The sequence below is a fragment of the Oncorhynchus tshawytscha genome, unplaced genomic scaffold (genome assembly GCF_018296145.1).
Source record: "Oncorhynchus tshawytscha isolate Ot180627B unplaced genomic scaffold, Otsh_v2.0 Un_contig_4095_pilon_pilon, whole genome shotgun sequence".
In the NCBI taxonomy this organism is placed as follows: Eukaryota; Metazoa; Chordata; class Actinopteri; order Salmoniformes; family Salmonidae; genus Oncorhynchus; species Oncorhynchus tshawytscha.
The window spans coordinates 200,001-212,500 of record NW_024609679.1 but is presented as its reverse complement, the minus strand read 5'-3'; the positions used below and the strand labels follow the sequence as shown (position 1 = coordinate 212,500).

Below are 12,500 nucleotides of genomic sequence, written 5' to 3'. Positions count from 1 at the left end.
AACTTATTTTGTACATAATGTTGCTGCTACTGTCTCTTAAGACCGAAAAATTACTTCTGGACATCAGAACAGCGATTACTCATCACGAACTGGCAGAATCCTTTTTTTTGTTGTTGCCTTTAACAACTTTGATGAGCCCGGCGTGAAGGACATACTGCTTTCCCAGGAACAGGCCCAAATCCCCATCATTTGCGTGAAGTGATGACATAGGAAGATTAAACTACCAACAGCGCATTAAAAATGGTAATATCTATTTCTTCACGGAGTCGTGGCTGAACGACAACAATATCAACATACAGATGGCTGGTTATACACTGTATCGGCAGGATAGAACAGCAGCATCGGGGAAGACAAGGGGTGGTGGACTATGCATATATGTAAACAACAGCTGGTGCACGATATCTAAGGAAGTGTCTAAGGTTTTACTCGCCTGAGGTAGAGTATCTCATGATAAGCTGTAGAATCAATCAATCAAATGTATTTATAAAGCCCTTCTTGCATCAGCTGATGTCACAAAGTGCTGTACAGAAACTCAGTCTAAAACCCCAAACAGCAAGCAATGCAGGTGTAGAAGCACGGTGGCTAGGAAAAACTCCCTAGAAAGGCCAGAACCTAGGAAGAAACCTAGAGAGGAACCAGGCTATGAGGGGTGGTCAGTCCTCTTCTCGCTGTGCCGGGTGGAGATTATAACAGAACATGGCCAAGATGTTCAAATGTTCACCAGCAGTGTCAAATAATAGAACACACTGTCTACCTAGAGAGTTTTCATCTGTATTTTTCGTAGCTGTCTACATACCACCACAGACCGATGCTGGCACTAAGACCACACTCAATGATCTGTATTCCACCACAAACAAACAGGAAAATGCTCATCCAGAGGTGGCGCTCCTAGTGGCCGGGGGCTTGAATGCAGGGAAACTTAAATTTGTTTTACCAAATTTCTATCAGCATGTTAAATGTGCAACCAGAGGGAAAAAAACTCTAGACCACCTTTACTCAACACACAGAGACACGTACAAAGCTCTCCCTCGCCCTCCATTTGGCAAATCTGACCATAATTCTAGCCTCCTAATTCCTGCTTACAAGCAAAAAATAAAGCAGGAAGCACCAGTGACTCGGTCAATAAAAAAGTGCTCAGATGAAGCAGATGCTAAGCTACAGGACTGTTTTGCGCAGACTGGAACATGTTCCGGGATTCTTCCAATGGCATTGAGGAGTACACTACATCAGTCATTGGCTTCATCAATAAGTGCATTGATGACGTCGTCCCCACAGTGACAGTACATGCATACCCCAAACAGAAGCCATGGATTACAGGCAACATCCGCAATGAGCTCAATGCTAGAGCTGTCGCTTTCAAGGAGCGGGACTCTAACCCTGGAAGCTTATAAGAAATCCCACTTTGCCCACCGACGAACCATCAAACAGGCAAAGTGTCAATACAGGACTAAGATCGAATTGTACTATACCGGCTCCGACCCTGGTTTGCAGGGCTTGCAAACCATTACTACAAAGGGAAGCACAGCCGAGAGCTGCCCAGTGACACGAGCCTACCAGACGCAGCTGAACTACTTCTATGCTCGCTTCGAGGTAAATAACACTGAAACATGCATGAGCGCATCAGCTGTTCCGGATGACTGTTTGATCACGCTCTCCGCAGACGATGTGAGTAAGACCTTTAAACAGGTTAAAATTCACAAGGCCGCAGGGCCAGGCGGTTTACCAGGACGTGTACTGCGAGCATGCGCTGACCAACTGGCAAGTGTCTTCACTGACATTTTCAAACTCTCCCTGTCCGAGTCTGTAATACCAACATGTTTTAAGCAGACCACCATAGCCCCTGTGCCCAAGAACACTAAGGTAACCTGCCTAAATGACTACTGACCCATAGCACTCACACCTGTAGTCATGAAGTGCTTTAAAAGGCTGGTGATGGCTCACATCAACACCATTTACCTCAGAAACCCTAGCCCCACTCCAATTCGCATACCTCTCTAACAGATCCACAGATGATGCCATATCTATCTTCCCCACCTGGACAAAAGGAACACCTATGTGAGAATGCTATTCATTGAACACAGCTCAGCGTTCAACACCATAATTCCTTCAACACTCATCAATAAGATAAGGACCCTTGGACTAAACACCTCCCTCTGCAACTGGATCCTGGACTTCCTGACAGGCCGCCCGCAGGTGGTAAGAGTAGGGAACAACACATCCGCCACGCTGATCCTCAACACAGGGGCCCCTCAGGGTTGCATGCTCAGTCCCCTCCTGTACTCCCTGTTCACAAATGACTGCACGGCCAGGCAAAACTCCAAAACCATTAAGTTTGCCGATGACACAACAGTGGTATGCCTGATCACAGACAACGACGAGACAGCCAATAGGGAGGAGGTCAGAGATCAAGACAAAGGAGATGATTGTGGACTACAAGAAAAGGATCGCTGTAGTGGAGCAGGTTGAGAGCTTCAAGTTCCTTGGTGTCCACATCACCAACAAACTAACATGGTCCAAGCACACCAAGACAGTTGTGAAGAGGGCACAACAAAACCTATTCCCCTTCAGGAGACTGAAAAGATTTGGCATGGGTCCTCAGATCCTCAAAAGGTTCTACAGCTGCACCATCGAGAGCATCCTGACTGGTTGTATCACTGCCTGGTACCTCTATATCAGGCAGTGTCAGAGGAAGGCCCTACAAATTGTCAAAGTATCCAGCCACAATAGTCATAGACTGTTCTCTCTGCTACCACACGTTAAGTGGTACCGGAGCGCCAAGTGTAGGTCCAAGAGGCTTCTAAACAGCTTCTACCCCCCAAGCCATAAGACTCCTAAACATCTAATCAAATGGCTACTCAGACTATTTGCATTGCCACCTCTCCCCCTTTTACACCACTGCTACTCTCTGTTATTATCTATGCATAGTCACTTTAATAACTCTATCTACATGTACATATTACCTCAATTACCTCGACTAACCGGTGCAACCCGCACATTGACTCTATACTGGTACCCCCTGTATATAATCTCTCTATTGTTATTTTTACTGCTGCTGTTTAACTACTTGTTACTTTTATTTATTTTTCTCATTTGTATTTTTTAAACTGCATTGCTGGTTTAAAGGGCTTGTAAGTAAGCATTTCACTGTAAGGTCTACAACTCTCGTATTCGGCGCATGTGACTAATACAATTTGATTTGATGTATGTTTCTGTTATGTGGAATATGTTTTAGTTACGTGGAATATGTTTCTGTTATGTGGAATATGTTTTAGTTATGTGGAATATGTTTGAAACCCAGAAGAACCCCAGGAAGAATAGGGCTCATTAAGGTGTCAGTTAATGGGGATTCAGAATAATGAAGGCAAACCAATCCAATAGTTTCTCACGGCTTCGCTGCTTGAACCCCTCTCTGATTGAGGGTTAAATACGGAAGACACATGTGCAACTGACTAGGTATCCCCCTTTCCCTTTCCCTAATGAATAATTAATCACAGGTAATTAATCATTAATCAAACACATTCCATGGAGGAACGAATGTGTCTGTGCGTTTTCACTCCTCCCTTGTACTTGAACTCTCTTCACCTTGTTGTCTTCATTGGCTAGTTAGGAAGTCCCCTCACCTGGTTGTCTTCATTGGCTAGTTAGGAAGTCCCCTCACCTGGTTGTCTAGGTCTTCATTGGCTAGTTAGGAACTCCCTCACCTGGTTGTCTTCATTGGCTAGTTAGGAAGTCCCCTCACCTGGTTGTCTAGGTCTTCATTGGCTAGTTAGGAACTCCCCTCACCTGGTTGTCTAGATCTTCATTGGCTAGTTAGGAACTCCCCTCACCTGGTTGTATTCATTGGCTAGTTAGGAAGTCCCCTCACCTGGTTGTCTAGGTCTTCATTGGCTAGTTAGGAACTCCCCTCACCTGGTTGTCTAGTCCTTCATTGGCTAGTTAGGAACTCCCCTCACCTGGTTGTCTAGGTCTTCATTGGCTAGTTAGGAACTCTCCTCGCCTTGTTGTCTAGGTCTTCATTGGCTAGTTAGGAACTCCCCTCACCTGGTTGTCTAGGTCTTCATTGGCTAGTTAGGAACTCCACTCACCTGGTTGTCTAGGTCTTCATTGGCTAGTTAGGAACTCCCCTGACCTTGTTGTCTAGGTCTTCATTGGCTAGTTAGGAACTCCCCTCACCTGGTTGTCTAGTCCTTTATTGATTAGTTAGGAAGTCCCCTCACCTGGTTGTCTAGGTCTTCATTGGCTAGTTAGGAACTCTCTTCACCTGGTTGTCTTCATTGGCTAGTTAGGAACTCCCCTCACCTGGTTGTCTTCATTGATTAGTTAGAAACTCTCCTCGCCTTGTTGTCTAGGTCTTCATTGATTAGTTAGGAACTCCCCTCACTTGGTTGTCTTCATTGGCTAGTTAGGAACTCCCCTCATCTGGTTGTCTTCATTGGCTAGGTAGGAACTCCCCTCACCTGTTTGTCTTCATTGGCTAGTTAGGAACTCCCCTCACCTGGTTGTCTTCATTGATTAGTTAGGAACTCCCCTCACCTGGTTGTCTTCATTGGCTAGTTAGGAACTCCCCTCACCTTGTTGTCTTCATTGGCTAGGTAGGAACTCCCCTCACCTGGTTGTCTTCATTGATTAGTTAGGAACTCCCCTCACCTGGTTGTCTTCATTGGCTAGTTAGGAACTCCCCTCACCTGGTTGTCTTCATTGATTAGTTAGGAACTCCCCTCACCTGGTTGTCTTCATTGATTAGTTAGGAACTCCCCTCACCTGGTTGTCTCGGTAACTTCATTGATTAGTTAGGAACTCCCCTCACCTGGTTGTCTTCATTGGCTAGTTAGGAACTCCCCTCACCTGGTTGTCTTCATTGGCTAGTTAGGAACTCCCCTCACCTGGTTGTCTTCATTGATTAGTTAGGAACTCCCCTCACCTGGTTGTCTTCATTGATTAGTTAGGAACTCCCCTCACCTGGTTGTCTTGGTAACTTCATTGATTAGTTAGGAACTCCCCTCACGTGGTTGTCTTCATTGATTAGTTAGGAACTCCCCTCACCTGGTTGTCTTCATTGATTAGTTAGGAACACCTGGTTGTCTCGGTAACTTCATTGATTAGTTAGGAACTCCCCTCACCTGGTTGTCTTCATTGATTAGTTAGGAACACCTGGTTGTCTTGGTAACTTCATTGATTAGTTAGGAACTCCCCTCACCTGGTTGTCTTCATTGATTAGTTAGGAACTCCCCTCACCTGGTTGTCTTCATTGATTAGTTAGGAACTCCCCTCACCTGGTTGGTTGTCTTCATTGATTAGTTAGGAACTCCCCTCACCTGGTTGTCTCGGTAACTTCATTGATTAGTTAGGAACTCACCTGGTAACTTCATTGATTAGTTAGGAACTCCCCTCACCTGGTTGTGTAGGTCTTCATTGATTAGTTAGGAACTCCCCTCACCTGGTCGTCTTCATTGATTAGTTAGGAACTCCCCTCACCTGGTTGTCTTCATTGATTAGTTAGGAACACCTGGTTGTCTCGGTAACTTCATTGGCTAGTTAGGAACTCCCCTCACCTGGTTGTCTCGGTCTTCATTGATTAGTTAGGAACTCCCTCACCTGGTTGTCTCGGTAACTTCATCGATTAGTTAGGAACTCCCCTCACCTGGTTGTCTTCATTGATTAGTTACGAACACCTGGTTGTCTCGGTAACTTCATTGGCTAGTTAGGAACTCCCCTCACCTGGTTGTCTCGGTCTTCATTGATTAGTTAGGAACTCCCCTCACCTGGTTGTCTCGGTAACTTCATTGATTAGTTAGGAACTCCCCTCACCTGGTTGTCTCGGTAACTTCATTGATTAGTTAGGAGCTCCCCTCACCTGGTTGTCTCGGTAATCTCATTGATTAGTTAGGAACTCCCCTCACCTGGTTGTGTAGGTCTTCATTGATTAGTTAGGAACTCCCCTCACCTGGTTGTCTCGGTAACTTCATTGATTAGTTAGGAACTCCCCTCACCTGGTTGTCTCGGTAACTTCATTGATTAGTTAGGAACTCCCCTCACCTGGTTGTGTAGGTCTTCATTGATTAGTTAGGAACTCCCCTCACCTGGTTGTCTCGATTAGTTAACTTCATTGATTAGTTAGGAACTCCCCTCACCTGGTTGTCTCACCTGGTTGTGTACTTCATTGATTAGTTAGGAACTCCCCACCTGGTTGTGATTAGGTCTTCATTGATTAGTTAGGAACTCCCCTCACCTGGTTGTCTTCATTGATTAGTTAGGAACTCCCCTCACCTGGTTGTGTAGGTCTTCATGGATTAGTTAGGAACTCCCCTCACCTGGTTGTCTTCATTGATTAGTTAGGAACTCCCCTCACCTGGTTGTCTTCATTGATTAGTTAGGAACTCTCCTCACCTGGTTGTCTTCATTGATTAGTTAGGAACTCCCCTCACCTGGTTGTGTAGGTATTCATTGATTAGTTAGGAACTCCCCTCACCTGGTTGTGTAGGTCTTCATTGATTAGTTAGGAACTCCCCTCACCTGGTTGTGTAGGTCTTCATTGGAAACCAATTCAAAGGAAATAACAAAACCAGCAGCCATTGGGCCCCTCACATGGAATGAGTTTGACAGACCTGGAATAAATTAAGAACAACCCACTGAATTAAAGCCAGGGTTTTGGGTCTCTCCACTCCCAGCCATATAATATGCCAAATGATCTGCCTATGCACTATAAACATGGATAAAACATACATGAGTGAGGAATATATTTCATTTATGAGTCAGGATGAATTCAGTGAACTTAAAAGCTAATGTTTTGGGCCTCTCCATTCCAGCCAAGTTCTGTGGAGACCCTGGTACCCCAGCCAAGGGGAAAAGAGAAGGACGAAGTTTAATCTACAAGTCAGAGGTTACCTTCAGCTGTAGCGCCCCCTATGTCCTGGTGGGGTCAACTACACGCATCTGTCAGGACGACAGCACCTGGAGCGGCTCTCAGCCACGATGCATAGGTGGGTAACAACATCATACTGTAACAGCTACAGTCTATAGGTAACAACATACTGTAACAGCTACAGTCTATATGTAACAACATCATACTGTAACAGCTACAGTCTACAGGTAACATCATACTGTAACAACTACAGTCTATAGGTAACAACATCATACTGTAACAACTGCAGTCTACAGGTAACAACAACATACTGTAACAGCTACAGTCTATAGGTAACAACATCATACTGTAACAGCTACAGTCTATAGGTAACATCAACATACTGTAACAGCTACAGTCTACAGGTAACAACAACATACTGTAACAGCTACAGTCTATAGGTAACAACATACTGTAACAACTACAGTCTATAGGTAACATCATACTGTAACAGCTACAGTCTATAGGTAACATCATACTGTCACAACTACAGTCTATAGGTAACAACATCATACTGTAACAGCTACAGTCTATAGGTAACATCATACTGTAACAACTACAGTCTATAGGTAACAACATCATACTGTAACAACTACAGTCTATAGGTAACAACATCATACTGTAACAGCTACAGTCTATAGGTAACAACATCATACTGTAACAACTACAGTCTATAGGTAACAACATACTGTCACAGCTACAGTCTATAGGTAACAACATACTGGCACAGCTACAGTCTATAGGTAACAACAACATACTGTAACAACTACAGTCTATAGGTAACAACATACTGTAACAGCTACAGTCTATAGGTAACAACATACTGTAACAGCTACAGTCTATAGGTAACAACATACTGTAACAGCTACAGTCTATAGGTAACAACATCATACTGTAACAGCTACACTCTATAGGTAACATCATACTGTAACAACTACAGTCTATAGGTAACAACATCATACTGTAACAGCTACAGTCTATAGGTAACATCAACATACTGTAACAGCTACAGTCTACAGGTAACAACAACATACTGTAACAGCTACAGTCTATAGGTAACATCATACTGTAACAACTACAGTCTATAGGTAACATCATACTGTAACAGCTACAGTCTATAGGTAACATCATACTGTAACAGCTACAGTCTATAGGTAACATCATACTGTAACAGCTACAGTCTATAGGTAACAACATACTGTAACAGCTACAGTCTATAGGTAACATCATACTGTAACAACTACAGTCTATAGGTAACAACATCATACTGTAACAGCTACAGTCTATAGGTAACAACATCATACTGTAACAACTACAGTCTATAGGTAACAACATCATACTGTAACAGCTACAGTCTATAGGTAACAACATCACTGTCACAGCTACAGTCTATAGGTAACAACATACTGGCACAGCTACAGTCTATAGGTAACAACAACATACTGTAACAACTACAGTCTATAGGTAACAACATACTGTAACAGCTACAGTCTATAGGTAACAACAACATACTGTAACAGCTACAGTCTATAGGTAACATCATACTGTAACAACTACAGTCTATAGGTAACATCATACTGTAACAGCTACAGTCTATAGGTAACAACAACATACTGTAACAACTACAGTCTATAGGTAACAACATACTGTAACAGCTACAGTCTATAGGTAACAACATCATACTGTAACAGCTACAGTCTATAGGTAACATCAACATACTGTAACAGCTACAGTCTATAGGTAACAACATCATACTGTAACAGCTACAGTCTATAGGTAACAACATCATACTGTAACAACTACAGTCTATAGGTAACAACAACATACTGTAACAACTACAGTCTATAGGTAACAACATACTGTAACAGCTACAGTCTATAGGTAACATCATACTGTAACAGCTACAGTCTATAGGTAACAACATACTGTAACAGCTACAGTCTATAGGTAACAACATCATACTGTAACAGCTACAGTCTATAGGTAACAACATCATACTGTAACAGCTACAGTCTACAGGTAACAACAACATACTGTAACAGCTACAGTCTATAGGTAACAACATCATACTGTAACAGCTACAGTCTATAGGTAACAACATCATACTGTAACAGCTACAGTCTATAGGTAACATCATACTGTAACAGCTACAGTCTATAGGTAACAACATACTGTAACAGCTACAGTCTATAGGTAACAACAACATACTGTAACAACTACAGTCTATAGGTAACAACAACATACTGTAACAACTACAGTCTATAGGTAACAACATACTGTAACAGCTACAGTCTATAGGTAACATCATACTGTAACAGCTACAGTCTATAGGTAACAACATACTGTAACAGCTACAGTCTATAGGTAACAACATCATACTGTAACAGCTACAGTCTATAGGTAACAACATACTGTAACAACTACAGTCTATAGGTAACAACATCATACTGTAACAGCTACAGTCTATAGGTAACATCAACATACTGTAACAGCTACAGTCTATAGGTAACAACATACTGTAACAGCTACAGTCTATAGGTAACAACATACTGTAACAGCTACAGTCTATAGGTAACATCATACTGTAACAACTACAGTCTATAGGTAACAACATCATACTGTAACAGCTACAGTCTATAGGTAACAACATACTGTAACAGCTACAGTCTATAGGTAACAACATATACTGTAACAGCTACAGTCTATAGGTAACAACATACTGTAACAGCTACAGTCTATAGGTAACAACAACATACTGTAACAGCTACAGTCTATAGGTAACAACATCATACTGTAACAGCTACAGTCTATAGGTAACAACATATACTGTAACAGCTACAGTCTATAGGTAACAAACATACTGTAACAGCTACAGTCTATAGGTAACAACAACATACTGTAACAACTACAGTCTATAGTCTATAAACAACATACTGTAACAGCTACAGTCTATAGGTAACAACATCATACTGTAACAGCTACAGTCTATAGGTAACAACATCATACTGTAACAACTACAGTCTATAGGTAACAACAACATACTGTAACAGCTACAGTCTATAGGTAACAACATCATACTGTAACAGCTACAGTCTATAGGTAACATCAACATACTGTAACAGCTACAGTCTATAGGTAACAACAACATACTGTAACAGCTACAGTCTATAGGTAACAACATCATACTGTAACAGCTACAGTCTATAGGTAACAACAACATACTGTAACAACTACAGTCTATAGGTAACAACATACTGTAACAGCTACAGTCTATAGGTAACAACATACATACTGTAACAACTACAGTCTATAGGTAACAACATACTGTAACAGCTACAGTCTATAGGTAACAACATACTGTAACAGCTACAGTCTATAGGTAACAACAACATACTGTAACAACTACAGTCTATAGGTAACAACATACTGTAACAGCTACAGTCTATAGGTAACAACAACATACTGTAAACAGCTACAGTCTATAGGTAACAACATCATACTGTAACAGCTACAGTCTATAGGTAACAACATACTGTAACAGCTACAGTCTATAGGTAACAACAACATACTGTAACAGCTACAGTCTATAGGTAACAACATACTGTAACAGCTACAGTCTATAGGTAACAACATACTGTAACAGCTACAGTCTATAGGTAACAACATATACTGTAACAGCTACAGTCTATAGGTAACAACATACTGTAACAGCTACAGTCTATAGGTAACAACAACATACTGTAACAGCTACAGTCTATAGGTAACAACAACATACTGTAACAGCTACAGTCTATAGGTAACAACATCACAACAGCTACAGTCTATAGTAACAACATCATACTGTAACAGCTACAGTCTATAGGTAACAACAACATACTGTAACAACTACAGTCTATAGGTAACAACATACTGTAACAGCTACAGTCTATAGGTAACAACATACTGTAACAGCTACAGTCTACAGGTAACAACAACATACTGAAACAGCTACAGTCTATAGGTAACAACATCATACTGTAACAGCTACAGTCTATAGGTAACAACATACTGTAACAGCTACAGTCTATAGGTAACAACATACTGTAACAGCTACAGTCTATAGGTAACAACATACTGTAACAGCTACAGTCTATAGGTAACAACAACATACTGTAACAACTACAGTCTATAGGTAACAACATACTGTAACAGCTACAGTCTATAGGTAACATCATACTGTAACAACTACAGTCTATAGGTAACATCAACATACTGTAACAGCTACAGTCTATAGGTAACAACAACATACTTTAACTACTACAGTCTATAGGTAACAACATACTGTAACAGCTAAAGTCTATAGGTAACAACATACTGTAACAGCTACAGTCTATAGGTAACAACATACTGTAACAGCTAAAGTCTATAGGTAACAACATACTGTAACAGCTACAGTCTATAGGTAACATTTCTAAGTGACCCCAAACTTTTGATCGGTAGTGCATATTTACAATCCCCTTGTCCAAACATCAAAATAAAGACACTAGATGCTGTTCCACTTAGAAAAGACCGTATTGATTGTTTCGTCGCGCGTAAAGGTGGTGCAATTATGAGGGATTTAAGTACAAATACACCAATTACGTGTGCATAAATCGGGTCTGAATCTGGTCTGAATCGGGACTGAATCGGGTCTGAATCTGGTCTGAATCTGGTCTGAATCGGCCCCCCATATGTTTAATAAGAGACTCTACAAAGTGTGCTTCCGTAGATATGACAGACTCATCCTCATGATAGTAACCCAGGGTGATTGTGATCTATGTCCTTCTAGAACCATCCAGGACGACCTGTGAGAACCCAGGAACACCTGAATACGGCTCCATGAACAACAGCCTGGGGTTCAAGGTACGGTTTAAAGGACTGTTCTCTTCTAGATACCTTAAAAGTGGCATTCTGGGATGGATACATCCCCTATGGTTAAAACTATCATTTTAAAAACGGCCAATCCTTGCATCCATAGCTCTGTCTATGAATGTGAGAGTGGTTACGTTTCTCCAGACCCCAATCCCTCAGCTTTTTACCAAAGAAAGTGGTGACCATGTTGAACCCCAGTACAGTATGTTGGACTGGGACTGTACTGTACCAACGATGATAGAGTACTGGTTTAAGGTTGTGTCCTGTTCTGAGGATACAGTATGTTGGACTGAGACTGTACTGGACCAACGATGATAGAGTACTGGTTTAAGGTTTAAAACTGTTCGGTTCTGAGGGTGCAGTATGTTGGACTGAGACTGTACTGTACCAAAGATGATAGAGTACTGGTTTAAGGTTGTGTCTGGTTCTGAGGGTGCAGTATGTTGGACTGGGACTGTACTGTACCAACGATGATAGAGTACTGGTTTAAGGTTGTGTCTTGTTCTGAGGATACAGTATGTTGGACTGAGACTGTACTGGACCAACGATGATAGAGTACTGGTTTAAGGTTTAAAACTGTTCGGTTCTGAGGGTGCAGTATGTTGGACTGAGACTGTACTGTACCAAAGATGATAGAGTACTGGTTTAAGGTTGTGTCTGGTTCTGAGGGTGCAGTATGTTGGACTGAGACTGTACTGGACCAACGATG

General features: G+C 41.9%; 1 protein-coding gene across 1 annotated transcript in view; it reads left to right on the top strand.

The window, feature by feature from the left end:
• Window positions 1-12,500, top strand: part of LOC112264194 (CUB and sushi domain-containing protein 3-like) — a 91,186-nt gene that overhangs the window by 58,575 nt on the left and 20,111 nt on the right. Inside the window, exons 9-10 of the mRNA XM_042316891.1 lie at window positions 6,807-6,980; window positions 11,709-11,782. Of these exons, the coding sequence (XP_042172825.1) occupies window positions 6,807-6,980; window positions 11,709-11,782 (248 nt within the window). The remainder of the gene's footprint in view (window positions 1-6,806; window positions 6,981-11,708; window positions 11,783-12,500) is intronic.